This window comes from Fukomys damarensis, unplaced genomic scaffold (assembly GCF_012274545.1).
Source record: "Fukomys damarensis isolate Sample0158 unplaced genomic scaffold, DMR_v1.0_HiC HiC_scaffold_16, whole genome shotgun sequence".
In the NCBI taxonomy this organism is placed as follows: domain Eukaryota; kingdom Metazoa; phylum Chordata; class Mammalia; order Rodentia; family Bathyergidae; genus Fukomys; species Fukomys damarensis.
Window position 1 is genome coordinate 63,281,971 of NW_022900928.1, and position 16,708 is coordinate 63,298,678.

Consider the following 16,708-nt stretch of genomic DNA (forward strand, 5'->3'; position numbering starts at 1 on the left):
ATATAGAACTATCTTTTTTGATGCCATCTTTCCATAGCGACTGTCATCTGGAGTCTGGAGCCTTACCAAAACATAAGGTAAGAGTTTAGCTTTTGTCCGTCAGGACTACTTCTAGATTTCCGAGACATTTCGGTGAAAATCCCCACATCGCCTTAAAAAATGGAAATGGTCACTTGACTTTACCTTTCCCAAGGCTTCCCATCTAAGGTATGTTCAAGGTAACTTATTTTAGTAGCTATGCACTATGGCTGCCATCATGCGAGATCAGTAATTTTTTGGCAGATGGTTCTTAAGGCTGAGGAAAGAGGCCAAGGCTAGTGTATGAAAGGTAAAAAGATAAAAACACTCACATTTGAGTTTTGATTAAGTAACTGAAAATCTCTACATGCTGTTTTTTCTACCTCTGCTCTGACCTTTCGAGAACTGAGATCGACAGCAGACCAGTGTGAGAATAATACCGGCCCTTCTTTTGTACCTCTTGCCTTTGTCAAGCCAAATCGGAAGGAATGAAAGTTTCACACAGATTGGAGTTGGAAATCCCAGCATGACAAATATCTGTAATATACAGTACATGCAGGCCACATCCTACTGCCTTCCTACCTAAGCACAAAGGAAAAAAAAACATAAAACAAAACCAAAAAACCCTGTCCCGTTCAGTCATTCGCACAACAGGCAGACTTGCTTTTTCCTACAAATTAGTGAGAAGTAAGGCCGATTGGGAAAGGTGGATGGAATCATTTGGAACAGAAATAACCAGAGCAGAACTGTCTTTCCCCCCTCCCTACTTCCCTTCCTGTGGCAACTCAAATTTGTCCACTTATATAAAAGGTACAGACCTCACCTGTCGGGTCTGCTTAGGGCACTGAGAAAGGAGGAGTCCTTCCCGCCCCAAACCTTTCTGGACAGCATGGGGCACCTATACTGAGCCGTCTACAGACACGGAATTAAAGACAGATTCAATCTCATTGTGACACACCTCACTTGCAGATAACCCTGTACAGTAATGTAGTTCCACAGCAAACAGAACATTTTCTGAATCACAGTCTAATTTTCTAGTCTTCACTGCTCTAAGTATTTGAAACATGGGCAGCAGCAAAGAGTTTTCATTGTTTGTTCACCCAAATCTTTACGACAACAGAGAAAAATGCAATATGGATACACTAAATTCTGAACTATGAAATCTAAACTGTGCTGGTTCTCCTTTTATGAAACTGAACTTGGAACAGAAAGCCGTTACTTCAAAAGTAAATGAAAGAAAGTTGAAAAAATAACAGAAATGGGGAGAAGAATCTAAGGAATCCCAGCAGGTAAATTCCAAAATGGGAAATTTTGGGGAAAAAAAAAAGTCCAAAATTTGTTTGGGAGAAATAAATGCTCACACACAAAAAAAAAAAGAAAAAAAGAAAGGAAGAAAAAGAAAGTAACAAACAAAACAAAACCAAAAAACAAGGCACAGAATTTTCTGCAATCTACCAAAACTAAACCCAAGTACCCAAGTTTGACTTGGTAGAAAGAAATAAAAATTAAAACAAGCAAACAAACAAATAAAAAGAGGTGTCAAACAGCAGTGTGTACTTTTCAAGGAACATTTTTTTTTAACACAGCAAATCCCAAGCCTTCCCAGTCTCGCAGCTTTCCACCCATTCATAAAAAAACACACGAGTTTCTCGCAAGTTCCAATATCACTGTCTCTTTATCACTAAATAGGGCCAGTTGGACACCTCATTGAAACAAAAAGGCTGATCTAGATGAAGTACTCTTTCTTTTCTTCAGAGTTGTTCTGTCCTCCTTCTGCATTGATTATAGCTGTGTCTGCGTCTGCTGCGTCATCGGCTCCTTTGGCTTCATGAGTGAAGTATGTACCTGAAAGATGAAGGGGTAAAGCACCGTGACTGTCTGATGGCCTCTGTGTAGGGTGGTACAGAGATGGCAACTTGCTTTATGGCCATCATCAGCCGAAGTGGTGTGCAGGCAGCAGAGGGGAAAAAACAATTGGAAGAAGAGAGCGAGGTGGGTGAGACAAATGGGGATCCGGGGGTTCCAAAGGCACCACTCCAACTGAACCGCTGCGATATAATTCAGCAAATGAGACATTAGAGCAGTGATTATGACCAGAGGATGTCAGCAGAAGAAGACGTGAGTGGGAGCTAAAATGCAGAAAGCTGGAGAGCTGCTGACTAATGCGTAAACAGTAAACACCACGGACCAATGACCAGAGATGTGCACGCACATGGTTAAAGACCAAAGCAAGGAAGAGCAATTAGCCAATAAATGAATTAGGGCCCCAATGACGCTTCAACTGTCATCTTGAATTGTTTATTGGAACCATAGTCTCCAGGCTTCGAGAATCTTTACTGGCTATCCATAAGTGAGAACAGGCTTCAACTTGCACAAGTATCTTTGATTTCCCTCTGCCTTCCATTCCAGAGTGGGGTTCCAGATTGAGAAATAATTTGACTCTGTGATGGCTGGAATCAAGGCTTGGGATAGGTCTTCATGAATAAGTGATTTTCTTATGGTGTAACTGTAGCCTGGACCCGGATTCATGGATTTGCTAATTGGCACAGCCACTTTATAATGACAATAGACAGAACGTCACAAAATTGGTGGCACTCTTACCACCAGATCCCAAGAGCTTACATGGAGGAAGATAGGGAAGGCACCTCCGTATAGTATGTAGGAAGCACTTAAACTGCCTGGCATAAGCAAATAGCCCTCCCCCCACTGTATTCCGTATTTCTAAAGCTTCTTAAATTTAAAGAGGCTGAGACATCTGGCTCTATCTTAAGGATTCACAGTGACAAAGCCGAGAAGTCAAGTGCTTCCCTCCTGTACTCTCTATTCTACAGTGATGCTCATGCCCTCTTCCCCTGGCTTCCACAGTGCTGCTCAGACTCTGCCCTGCTCCCTGGTTTCACCTTCCTGCCTCTGCCAAGCTAAACACTGACAGGCTAGAGTTCTCAGCCAGTCTGTTGGGAGAGCCCCAAACTGGGTTATGCTCAAGAAGGACACATGTCAAGTACCTTGGACCTCCACTGTTGTGCTTGCTCAAGGGACCTTCCCTAAACCCCAGTTACAATCAAGCAGTCTGCAAGCGCCTGGAAAACTCCACCAGATCACTGCACAGTGCTTGAGGAAAAACAAGTGAGCAAGACAAGGGCCGACAAAGAAAAGGAAGAATAAATTACCAGAAGGGGAGAAGAGGCTCATAGCAGCATGGGGCAGAGAGGAGGAGCCCGGGAAACGATGATTGCCCATCCAGGCTGCACAGCTGATAAGTGTGGTGATTAATGGCAATTTAAATCAATTGCACTGATAATTTAAAAAATACATATTTATGTGGCTTTTAAGGCAAAGGATTTTCTATAACCTGGGCACATCACACCAAGGAAGTATTCTAGCCCTCCTGGCTAGTTAGTGTAATTACCTAGAGTTTGGAGCCAGGGAACAGGGCTTATCTGCCTGCCTCCTTGGAAACAGCCTGCTGTGGGTAAGCATTTCCATGCTTACCATTCAGAGTCCATACTGCCCCTCATACACCAGTCCGTACTTGTCATTTTTACTTTATCCCCATTGATGGGCTGGAGAGTAACAACTCTATAAAGCTTTATACTTAGAGAAAATCCAAATCAAGGAATGTTCCTCATCAACTGCCAGAGACCTAATCAGCAGCTGCTAAGGTTTCTGCTTTTTTCCCCTCTCCCAGTTTCAGAAATCAGATAGGTGATGGATGTGACCACATACACTAAACTGCCTATCAAGGACAACTTTGCAAAGTCCCCAAATGCGGGGGCTGCGGTGACACGTTGCTCCTGCCTGCCAAAGCTCCTTGCTTACCTTTATGTCTGGCAAAATAGCGCCCCAGAATGATGAGCAAGCACAGCATGGCGAACACCACCACAGCCACGACGCCGCCAATCACGGCATGATCCACCGCCCTTATTGAGCCTTCTTCACCTGCTCGAGAATCTGTTGAAATCACAAGAGGAATACAGATGTAGAGCTTATTACAAGACACCAGGAGCCCCAGCAACACTGCCACCAGGGTCAGAAGGCCACCTTGCTTTTTAGTGGAGGAGTCAGAGAACAGTCGAGATGGATCAAGTTATACTGAAGGAACAGACTGACCTGTCCAGTGCTGAATTGATCTGTTCTCCCCAAAGGCAATTTCATTATAAGCAGCACAGGAGTGCCAATGGAAGTGGAGCAGGCTTAGGGAGGCAGGAGGGGGATAGGGAGTCTATCCAGTCCTGACCTAGTCTTGGCGCTCACTCTGTATCCAGCTGCAGAGCCTAATTAAGGAAGCTAACCTGGCTATTTGAGGCTGCCCTGAAAGGTACCTTTAGGCGATCACAGAAACCGGAGAGGAAGGAGGACATCTTTCTATGGAGGCCCAGTGACTTATTCCCTAATGGGTATATGCAGGGGAAAAGCAAAGAGTTCAAAAGCCACAGCTGCTGAGAAATAAAATAAGGATTATAAGGATTATAAGACTAAGGACAAGTGACATGCTTGCTACATTGAGGATGTATGAGGGAGTAAGCCTCAATTTAAAACCTAAAAACCTATTTCCAAAACGACAGCAAGGAATAATTGTTCATTGCCATAGATGGTTTTTATTTTATTTATTTAACACTGCACGATGCAATTAATTTTCCTTTATAAGCATCACTCCCTCAGGATGTCTTCTTCCGACTGAGGAACGACATGTTTGGCTGGGGAACAACTCCAAAATGAACCCAGAATGAACTATGGCGATGCAGAATGGATGTATGGCAGTGTAAACAATTTTAATTTAGGAATGTGGCTACATCACCCCTTGCTGAAATCCTAATGGCACCCAAGATTTATAATGTAGTAAAAAACAATTATTCTCCCGTTGATTAATACATTAACATTTTGGAGTGGAAGCTAAACCATTGTCTTTTTTTTTATTGAGTCAAGTACGACACCTCCATTAAAATGATTTACTAGCTGTACCCTACAATTTAAGCACAGCAGCAACAGAAACGGTAAAAATCTTTTAACTTTACATGATTTGTGAAGTCATATGTGAAGGATTTACCATTTAAATCTTTCAGTACAAGAAGCACATGGCCTATAAATCTGTCCCCTTGCAGTTGCTGGACGCCTAAGAGAAATGCATTTCACCAGGAAGACTGAGAGTGCAAATTCAAGTCAATTTCTAAGAAAGATTTATCTCTGTCTCTCTCCAAAGAACAGAGCAAATCTCTGAAGCCTCCACCTCTAATAATATTTGAAGTTTATCGATCAAGTGTACAGATCCGTGACAGCTAAAGGTAATGGTGCTCTTTTGAGCCGAAACCTGATACAACGCTTTCAGCAGGAGGGCATGATTTACACTTTCTATCGATATTTCCAATTCTGCTCAGAGATTAAGTACTGAAGGATGTGGGGAAATAACTCGTGACTGAGGGTTCCATGAAAACTGCTTTAATTAAAAGAGTTTAAATTTTAAAAATGGAGTATTTAAAGTGTTTCATTAAGTTACCTTTGAAAGGAATACAGGAAAACCAAAACCCCCAAACCCAAACAGAAATGCTGAATCAAAGACACCAGCAGGTCGCCCAGGACAACAGGATGATGGGAGTTTAATTGGAGGATGGAGGTGGGTTGGAGGCAGAGAGCATTGCAGCCAATTAGCCTGTGCCGTGATGTGAGAGCCCCTCCAGCAACCTGTCTAATAAGCTCGGCTCAAAAAGTGGTGGAGAGATATCTCCCTCCTCAGCCCAAAGTGTTGCCAATTGCAGATGTTACAACCTCCACTGTCTCAAAGACATTTCAACAAGGTGGAACTCGCCATGGAAATTTTTTTCTCTTTTACAGACAAGAGAGCTTGTCTAAAGGAAGAACTCCCCTTGGGGTGCTGCTGAAACAGAGGGTTTTACACACTGCAGGCTTGTACCCCAATCGCTCAAGTTCAGAAGTGTTCACAGGGGTACACAAGCAACAGTAAAACCAGCCAGGTGTATTTTCCTTAGGGAGCTGTCAAATTAGGAGACTTGTAGGAATAAGAATGAACTAATCTCCAGCTGCCATGAGCTTCAGACCTGCTAGAATTTATATGTCTTTCAGGAAGCCCCATATGTCTTAGAATTGGGCAAGGAAGACAAACTGATGCTAAATACTGAGGAAAGGAAAGAGGTGCAAGAAGCCAGAGGAAGAGATCTCATCTGGGGGCAGACTGAGAACAGAGAGAAGCTTCCAGAAACTGTCCAAAGACAGCTCTAACTTATTTGAGGGAAGGTACTCTCTTTTCCACTAGTAAAATATTCCTTCTTCCATGCCTAGGTGCAGGCACACTCTAGAAGACTTATAAAACCAGAGTGAGGAAGAGCAAGTGTGTGGGCCCTCTGAGAGAAGGAAAAGCAAACAAACAAACAAACAAAAACCCTCAAAAGAAAATCTCACAGGGCATGTATCTGAGGGTTCAATTTTCTGAGTCAAAACTATTCATCTGACCTTTGGTCCCCACGATTTAGTAAATAAACTCAGTACTGGTATTGTCCCTCTGCAGTTAGTCCAAATGAAATACCTAAATTCTAGTTATAGTCCCCACCCTCAAGGACTTACGTATTCTGCAGATACTTATTTATAAGCATAATCTTTCTAGCTATCTTCTGATACTCACTTTGATCAGAAAGTTTACTACCACCAGTTAATCACTAAGACATTTTTCCTGCCTTCAATTATTACAGATGGACACAGAAGGTAACTGATGTTTAATTTACAGGGAACACTCACTGCCAGTTACGAGCTCCCTACCGCCTCTTCCCACCCCACTCTCACCTCCTGGGTTTGTTGTGGGAGGCAGTAATAGAGTTGTGCTTGCTCCTAAGTGCCTGTCATGGCGTGGACTACCCTGTGACGAGCACAGCTGTTTGCAGGCCCATCTTACTCCCTTCTGCTCCCGTGTGGGATGGAAGGCAGAGGTCTGACGGTGCCACCAGACTGACTCAAGTCATCTGGTGCAAGGGAGCTGCCTGCACCTGTGGACTGATGGATGCCTCCCTCCTGATAGAAAGCAACAGCACATGTTACTGCAGGAGGAGCAAAACTGGAGACTGAAGAAAAGGTCAGCACCAAAAAGGAATGTGTCATGTCTCTGCCAAAGTCCATGGCCCAGTGGCCTTCCCCATCCCACTCATAAGGCAGGAACTCTGGCCTGTTCCTTGAGACATTACTTGTAGGTTGAAGGGCTGTGGCTTTCACATCAGCTGCAGTTCTTGCTCCTCTTGGGGAGCAGACCCCATTCACGCAGGTCCTATTCAGTGCCAGATTTCCTGGGGACAGCGTCTCCAAATTTCTGGCTCCCTTTCTGAGTCAGGTAGAGAAGGAAACCGATTCTACAGCTTCTCAAGTGAAAAATAATCATGGGCACGTAGCACTTGTAAACATGCCCCATGCTAACCAGGCACTGATGCTCACGTCTATAATGCCAAGGCTCGGGGTGGCTGAGGGATGAGGATATTAAGTGTGAGGCCAGCTTGAGGAATTTAGTGAGAACTTATCTCAAAAAAAAAGGCTGAGGATGTAGTTCAGTGTGAAGGCCCTGGATTCAATCCCCAGTACCGCAATGAACAAACTCATCACAACAAAAACCCCCACAAAAACCAAACCAAACCAAACAAAAACAAACAAAAAATCACCTCCCATCCTTAGGCAGATGGGTATTTCCTTGGGCTTGCCAAATCAAGATGCTACAATTATTCCTCTTGCTTAGTATGGGGTGTAAGAGAATTTCCACCAAGCTTTGCCTCCATCATCCTGAAAGGTAAAGTCATGTTTCTGCTGGGTATATGCTGATGGCAGAAAGGTTATTCCAGCCATGAAGACTGAGACATGGATGTGCAACACAGTCCATGTAGTCATTTCACATATGACTTCAAGGGAATTAGGCCTGGCTGTTGAATATTTCTGACTTATGACACTGCAATGCTGGAAGGTGTGCAAGACAACTCTCAGCTGTGATACAACCTTCCTGCCTGTCTGTCCCATCCTGTAGCTACTTCTATGGCTCTAAGTGTGACATGTCAAGAGCCGTTTAGTGTTCACGAGTTAGCATTTCTTTTGGCAAAAAGCTGAAACAACGTGGCTCCAGGTGAGAGTGTAGAAGCTGCAAGCAGAATGTTAAATTGGCTACTAATGCCTGGGCCACAGCTTCAAGGCCCCCTGGGCTCACTTTAGCGTCTTAGAAGTCACAGGACAACAATGACAACAACAACAACCTCCTCCTCAAAGTAACCCCCAAGAGGGATGCCCTGAACTGCTCAGCTTTCTGTCCCCTGGGCCAGCTGACTTGGTCCGAAGCACTCCTCAAGAGCAGCGGTGTGAAGGGGGAAGCTGTGCAGGCAGTAGCTCCCCAGGGCCTGACAAAGGCAACTGCTGCTGGATTCCAGGTTCCTTCCCCTTCTTCCTCCAGAGGACTCCTCTCTCTTCTGTACTGTTTTCACTCCTTAAACCACCTGCCAAACTCGTCTGCAGGCAGCACTGGCCTAGCCACGCTGCCTGTGCTCCCCAGGGCTCTACAGTTTCTGTGGCTCCCCTGCCCCCCAGCATGGGCCATGGAACATGACCTGTCATGCAAATGCCATAATCAAGGATCTGTGATAAGCCCAGGAGGCTCTGCTGTCAAAATGAGGATCCAGGGGTCATGAAGGAATGGCCAGAATATCCCAGACAAGCTCTTAGAAAGGAGGGACTTGGGAAGTGGGGCTTGCTGAGCAGAACCACCAGTGATACTGCACCCAGCCCACCTGAAGCCTAGGGGTACACAAAGCTAAGGTCACTCAGCCGAAAGGGCTCCCAGTTTCGTACCTCTAAGGAACTAAAGCGTGAAATGATATACAATGAAATGTGCAGCAAGGATCATGCTGGCCACAGCACATTGGCTTCCCTGCACATTTCAGACCTTCCTGGCACAGGCACCTTCTAGCAGACTTGGCAAGCACTAGACACTCCTCTTAACTGTGTATATTTATTCTTTCCAGAGGTTATGATCTACCTCTATTCTTGCTTTCAAAGTTGGTGTTTAAGACATGGGGAGGTCCTCGTCTTATTTACTGGACTATTCAGATACTCAACCATCCCCCATCCACAGATGACTGGAGAATATGCTAAAATTGTTGATTTTTTGCAACAGTTCTGTCACTTGGTTCAATTGCACTCTTGCTGGACAGATCAGTTTAATTAAAAAACTTTCAGAATTGGGGCTTATAATTGAAATGCTCTCTCTAGCTTCCTGGGGTTGTAGGGATTAGTCTATCGCAGGGAGAGCTTAATGACTATGATATCATTTGCTACTTCTTGCTAGGAAGAACAAAAAACTCCGGCAGTAGATTTTCCAAATGTGAAGCAAAAATAAAATCTGACTTAAAAATAAAAACAAACAACAATTAGAAAACCCCAAAACATTCACACCAAAAAACTGCTGCCATCTGAAAAATGTAGCTGCTCGCTGTCATCACCTATTGTAGTTCTCATCTAGGCAACAAAAATAAGTGTGCATTTTAAAAAGCACAACTTTATTACTGAAGGGGAACAAGCTGAATGGCAAGCGCTGACAAAATGCCACATTATTTGCTAATCCTAATATGTTATTCTTCTTTAAGATTTGCTTTTCTCAGCACCAATTCAATTATAGATGCTACAAATCCTTCTGACATTTAATTCCCTCTTGTCAGAGAGTAGTAAATGTATACAGTACATGCACAGCTTTCCCATTAAGATTTTAATATATATTGGAGCACACTTGCCTCTATGCAGTATAACCTTTCTTTTCTGTCTTAGAAAATGGAAGGGAAGGAATAAACGAAAGCCAAGAAAATCATGAAGATTCCCATATAGCATCCCAGGCATCTAGTCTACTACCTGTCAGATGAATTCAATTCTAGCAATGTCACTGCAGCTATTCAAAGGAGCTATGTTAAGCTACTTAAAGGAAAATTGCAGTAATCATCCTCTTTGTGCCACCCGGAGCTCAGTATGTGTTCGTTTAAATTAGAAGTACCGCACACAGATTGTGGCTACACATTGTCTCCATTCAGTGATCAGGACTCAGGCTCTCTTGGGCTGTCACTGCCTACATTGCTCAGAAACAGGTCCAAACAGAGGATGAGTTAGAAGCTCATCTCCTGCATGGCCTGTGGGAAAGTGCCCTGGACCTGCCGTAGGATCTGGGATAGAACTTGAGCTTCATTATTTTTTCTCTGTGACTTCATGCAGGTCAAGCAGGTCCTCTAAGACACTGAGCACAATTACATACTTCACAGGGTTGCTTTGAGAGGCCAATGTATTGCTGCATTTAACAGTGCCTATCTGGCTCAGGACTGGCCTATCAGAGACTGAGCAAGTGTTTGACAAAGCTAAATCTGCTACATGAAAGCTTAGGAGGGTTTTTCCTGTTCTTACCACAGACCCAAAACACATAATTGTGAGCCCTCTAGGGGTAATGGTTGTAGTGCACAGTCAGCACTGCTCAGAGTAAGATGCCCAATGAGCACTGAGTTGAAGTCACTGAGTTCTCTCTTTGCACTTATATGGAATTAATACAGAGTGCAACTAATGGCCTCACTGTCCTCTTTGCTGGTCAAGGCTGTAGGCCTGTCAGCTGAAGGCTACCTAGTTCAAGATATGATCCAAGCATACCATTTGAATGTCAAGAATATAAAATACTTGTCATCAGCACATATAGTAAACGACTTGGTTTAAAAAATATTGATGTCTCTTCTTTCTCAAGTCAATTGATTTAGTTAATTCAGCCAACAGTGGAGATGATTTGATGCCACAGAATGTAAATCCTTTCAAGGTGTTTAGCATCATCAGAGACCAAAGCCACACTTCTGACTTTACTCTATTCATCTCATAATAATAAAGACTTAGAAGTGTGATTGTAAGCTTTAGGAAGGCACCGAGGATGACACCAGAGTTTTCCTTAAAGGAATCAGGACAGAGTTGTAAAGGATTTCCAAACACACTAGAATTTCTCTCTACAGAAAGATGCTTTAGCGGACCTCAGGCATTTAGGGGTGTGAGGAGGATGGATTAATGAGTATGGTGAAGTCACCCCAAAGCAGTGTCCAACCTGTAGAACTGGAATTCACACTTTGCATTGTGGCCTTCCCTCTTTTTGAGTTTGGAGGAAAAGTTCCAATTTGGTGGTCTCCTTCCTCCCCATGGTGGAAACAGTTAGCATGTTGGATTATGGGAAAGATCAGCAGTAGGATGAAGTTCAAGCTCATGTTGTGGGAGTCACTGAGAAGCTGGTAGGCCCCCAGTGAGATCTGTTAGTCTGTGGCCTGGCACTAAATTGAATTCTGAAAGAGGGAAATTTACATGTTTTCTAACTCGCCACTTTCCCATTTTAGGACCACCTCAGTGGAAACTAATTGATGATTTTGGGGAATCAATGGGACAATGGTATGACATATCAGAGCAGAGTTTAAGTTTTCTTTAAAGGGATAGGAGCCTTTTTATTTTATTTTATTTTATTTTTTTTGGTACCAGGGATTGAACTCAGGACTTTGTGCTTTCGAGGCAGGTGATAGAACCACTGAGCTAAATCCCTAGCCCAAGGAGCCTTTTTTAAATGCTGGAACACAAATCTTTCCAGGTCATTCAATACATGGCTCTCTACGTGAGGAGCTACAGAGAGCCTGAATTTGCCCTCTGCATTCCCTGGATGCACAACTGACATGACAAGAGTCAAGGGGAACAAGATTCCCAAAGGTCCCATAGTAACTTCACAGGAGAAGGATGACCACTCTACACCGAAGCCTTCTGTTTTCCTCGGAGGCAAGAGCACTCAGCCTCAAATCTGACCGTGTATTAAGTAAATCACCTATCCCAAGTTCTTCATTTATAAGCAGACTAACAACCTTCTTAATGACTGCATAGGATATTCGTGACACCCTCTCATAGCTGGCTCTTTCTCATTTACAGGTCTTCCTGTCTCAACAATTCCATACCCTCTAGGTGAGCTTTCTAAACTGATCTGTAATTCCTCCCTGCCCCTGGCCTCCCTTTCACTTTACCCAGGATTGTTTTTTCATAGCATTTGTCACTGTCCAAAATTGTGTTTCGAATATTTTCTCCATTAGAAAGTCACCATATGAGAGCAGGGCTGGACCTGTGACATCCAGGGCTGATCCAGCTCCCATTTGGTCTTGTTTACTGCTGCATTCCTGGTGCCAGCCCAGTGCCCAGCGCATGGAGCTCAAGTTTTGTTGAATGAATAAAAATTAAATGAGACAAGTGTGTGAAAAAGCTTTCTAAACTGAAGTATGATACAGACACAAGCCAAATCATACCCCGCTTTAATAGAGTCAGGGGCCGTATCTTAAATGTATCGAGCTGATTTGGTTTTTTGACATTTTCTATGTTGCCATTATTATTTATCTACCAAAGAAATAAAGTAGCCTGTTGGCCAAATCTGGAACACACTTTATGTGCAGGCCACTAAGAAAAGAGATCCCTTCCCTAAATGCTATGGCTCCTGAGTTATGCAAATTTTAAATTCAGTGAAGACTTTCGGAGATGCTCCAGGAGCCAGCTGGCCATACATTCTACCTTGACTGATACCCTGGATCCAAAGGCTTCTAAGAGCTTCCACTCTCTAAATTTAGATCCTATTTGAGCCCATGCTTTCTTTGTGATCCACTTAGGGGACAGTTGGTTGGTTCTCTGGGATTCTTCTGAAGTCCTACGAAAGGGTGATCGAACTTGTGCAGAACTGTCCTCTGGCCATATTTTTTTGTGTGTGTGGATTGTGAGACACGTAAGATATTTCCAGATTATGACCTCTTTCCTAGGGCAGAGATGAAAGCAGCTCCGGCATTTCTTGATACCTTTGCTTCAATAAAACAAGGCCGGACGGCTTTGATTATGCCGCAGGCCCAGTCTCTGGCACACTATTACCGCCTTACTCCACCAAACTGTTCCCAAAGGCCTCTCCATTGCTGAAGGGAGGGAAGCAGCTGAAGACATTTTTTAAATAATTAAAATAAAATTGAAGGATAAATAAATGCTTAAAGCTACTCTATTCCACATGGGTGGCAATAACCGCCAGCTGTCACCAGGAAACAGCAGATGTAATTGATAAAACAATTTAAAACTCATGTGGATCCATCATCAATAAAGTTAACACCCAAAAAGTAAATGAAAGTGTTCAAAGTAGAACTGGATAAGCTCCCCAGGTCTGCCAATAATTAAATCGCTGAATGACACACAAGCGTCATTTTTTACTGCAGATTACCAATGAAGATCAGCTGGGTGACCTGCTGTGCTAGGTGACGATGACAGACCATATGCTGCTTAGGAAACTGTCATTAATTGAAGGAAGTGGAACTGGAGAATGCAGGGCATGGGGACGGAGGGGCAAGGAGAAAACAGACCATCGTTATTTGGAAATATATAATACTTTTCAACTATGCAAAAAGGATGGAATTTCTATCCCCGTGTAGCAGGGAATGGATAATATTATTCATTACCACAGTTTAGCATTAAATGTGCAACACCTACTCTAATTTATTGATGGGCTGTTTAAGACGGGTGTTAACCTGTTTGTCTTGTATTATAATTGAATTCAGTCTCTAGGCTACAGAAATTTGAGAAGTTCATCCTTTCTCAATCAATATGCTCCCCTTCAGTGACCCATTTCAAGACAGCTTCATAAAAAATAATGTATTTTGTTTTAATAAATTTAAACACTATGACAGCTGCTCAATTTTTATTGGTTGTTTTTTTTCTCCCTTCAGATGTCTCTTTGCTGCTGAGGGAAGCCAAGCGCACAATCAATAGTAATTGATTAATCAGCATTCCCTTTGAACAAAGGTGCTAATCAGTTTTTGATTAGTTCATCAAACCAGATGCAAAGGCAGCCCGGCCCCAGCCTGCTAGTTCATCACTGCTGTACATGACTTACGGCTCCCAAGCGATAGGACTGCAGTGTTCTTAGAGGGAGTGGGGGAGGGGACAACATAATTATTAATTTAACTGAGTTATTATGAACACAAACAGTTGTTGGTTTATTGCTCCTGACTTGGGTGATTGATAGAACTACAGCAGGGACCCATTTGACATGGTGCAGGGCTGAGATCTGGCGTATTCCTAATTGATGGTGCTGGTGGAAGGGGTGGATGGCTGATTTTGTCATGTATGTCTAAAGAGGAGAAAAATTACTTGTGCCTATCTGAGTGATCCTTGTCTGGCTACTATGCCAAGGGGGATCAGGGCCACTCAGGAGACTTCTTCTAAGGATCCTTAAAAAGATCCAATTGCCCGGGCCACTGTGTCAGAGGGCTGTATTGTTTAGGGTCCATATCAGAACTGAGACCATCTGCAATCAGGAACACATGCGCCCCATTATTTCCACTTACATTTTAAGAAGGAAGAAGGACTTATGTACTCTTACTTTTAATGAAAATTAGGTTAATGCTTTTGCAAATTCTCCAAATACACCATAAATAAGAGGTAAACAACACGATGTTGATGGGTTACCTACCTTTCTAATATTTTATTTATCTCAATTCCTTGAGATTCAGGATTTGTTCATTCATCCAACAAGTATCATCTAGATGCTTGATGACAGTATAGGGGTGAATGAAACCAATGTTGCTTCCTGGAAGCTTCCCATCTGGGAAAATCCAGCAGCCAAACTTAACATGGCACATGGTACATAACACAAAAGTAGAAGTATCCTTGAGATTTAAGAGAGGATACAGTTGGCAAGAAATCTATTGCACTTTGAAAAAAAAGGGCAGTTTCCTTGTTTTCTCACTGAGTGAGACTTAAGGACTGCATATCAACAACCAGCTATTCAAGGGAATGGCAGTGAAACTTCAGGAAAGAACGATACAGAACTTTTCTTTCCAATGGGCTGGGGTGAGCATCCATAATCCTATGCCTCATTGCCTCCTGCTGTGAGAACAAGGAAAGGGCCTTGCTCACTAACTTACTAGGCAACTGATGGAAATGTTTAAGGAGCTGTAGCTGGTTGGCAGTGAAGTCTCACAACATCCTGGGAGCTCATATAATTGTTTAGCTCTGACCACTTTAAATCTCTCCCTTCTTTTTAGGATATGCTTCTTATTCTGGGTTAGTAACACCTAAATTCTGGAATCAAGCATGAAACCTACTTTTGCAAGAGCTCAGTGTGCTGTGAAAAAGGTCTGAGGTGGATAATTAGTTTACATCATGGTGTGTGACAAAACAATTGCCCCCCCTTCCTCCTTGCTCTCCCTCATCCCGTGCTTCTAATACAACAATGACATGGGTTTTCCCAGTCTATTCCATAGCAGTAGACAGTCAATATGAGTTTAAGATCTTGTCACATAATCCAACATCCTTAAATTGCTTTGTAATGCAACAAAATTTCTCCTGAGCCATTATAAATCTAGGATATAAACAATACTTAAAGCTACTGAACCCAGAGTGGCTTCAGTACAACCCCAAAGATAACTTGACCTCCACTGCATTCACAGCCCTGGCCTCAATCTCAACTATATATACTACTACCACAAGGGAGAGAAGTGGGAAGGCGAATGGGGAGGAAGAAAGTGTTGATAAAAATTTGCTCTTTTGTTTGTTAGTCTCAAAATCCACGTGCCAATTGAATGCTCAGCAAAGCAAATGGCCATTTTGTAGAAGTGGACAGAGTGTCCACAGATTGGACACTGCAATGCCTTACCTAATGACTATCCCTTACCTGAGAGGTCCTCACTGTCCAGTTCTTCTGCGGAATTGGGCAACTGAGTAAGGCCTTACAAGTAAAAACAAATCGTTTTTCTTTTCATTCCTCGAGGGACATAAACAAAACACTTAAGAACTGAGGATGAATTTTTAAAAACATGAGCCAAATCTCTTGCTATCTCTCAAGTTTTCTGGATAGCTTGAATGCATTGATCCATAAGTTCATTTCTTCAATCATATAATTTTGTTATTGATACACAATCGAGGCAGAAATATTCCTCAGTCTCCACTGTTCAAAGCACATGAAACATGAAGGTGAATGTTTAAAATCACTCATTCATAACAGCATGCAAAAAAAAAAAGCTTGATTGTTAGCTGTGGATGCTCTGCTATATCTCTTAAATACAAATGTATTTAGATATTACAAACTGATGTATGTAAGCTTTATTTCACATTTTACTGTAAGTTGAAATGCTTTAGCAATACTGATAAACAGTTCATTATCAATTTATGATGATCTTGGATCACATACTTCAAAATGGTACTGCATCTGCTAACTGCAGATTGCAGGTTATGCCTTCATCAGGAAATCTGATTCAGGAAATCATTTTTTAAAAACAGAATTTCATAAACCAATGGTGTTCAGCAAAAAAAAAAAAAAAAATCCTCAAAGCTGAAAAAGCAGTTAGGTCAGGAGGTAATCTAGTCAGGGCTGGAAATGCCTATATCCCAGCCAACCCCAATGCTGCCAAACTGGGATGTTTCTCAGCTAGCTTTGATTTGAATTAAAAGAGGTGAAGAGGGAAGCAGATCAGTAGTGGGAGGCTCAACTAGGAGATGGCTTCCATTTCCTCATATCTTGTTTGTGGGATGGTCCATTAATAAAATTTACTAAACACAAAATATTCGGCAGCTAAAGCAGCCTAGGGTTGTTCTTTGCTGCTGTGCTCCAAGCCCATCTGAGTGCATGAGGAACTCTAATTCCCACAGTGGTTTGCTT

The 16,708-nt window shown here is 42.7% G+C and overlaps 1 protein-coding gene across 8 annotated transcripts in view; it reads right to left on the minus strand.

Moving 5' to 3' along the window:
* Positions 1–16,708, minus strand: part of Cadm1 (cell adhesion molecule 1) — a 331,083-nt gene that overhangs the window by 10,059 nt on the left and 304,316 nt on the right. For 2 of the 8 annotated variants that reach the window (XM_033764353.1, XM_033764349.1), the window contains 3 exons: positions 15,725–15,778; positions 3,838–3,969; positions 7–1,863 (listed from right to left, as the gene is read on the minus strand). In XM_033764353.1, the coding sequence (XP_033620244.1) occupies positions 1,745–1,863; positions 3,838–3,969; positions 15,725–15,778 (305 nt within the window). In that variant the 3' untranslated portion in view covers positions 7–1,744. Of the gene's footprint in view, positions 1–6; positions 1,864–3,837; positions 3,970–15,724; positions 15,779–16,708 lie in introns of those variants that run through there. The other 6 variants (XM_033764352.1, XM_033764348.1, XM_033764355.1 and 3 more) reach the window with 3 other exon arrangements.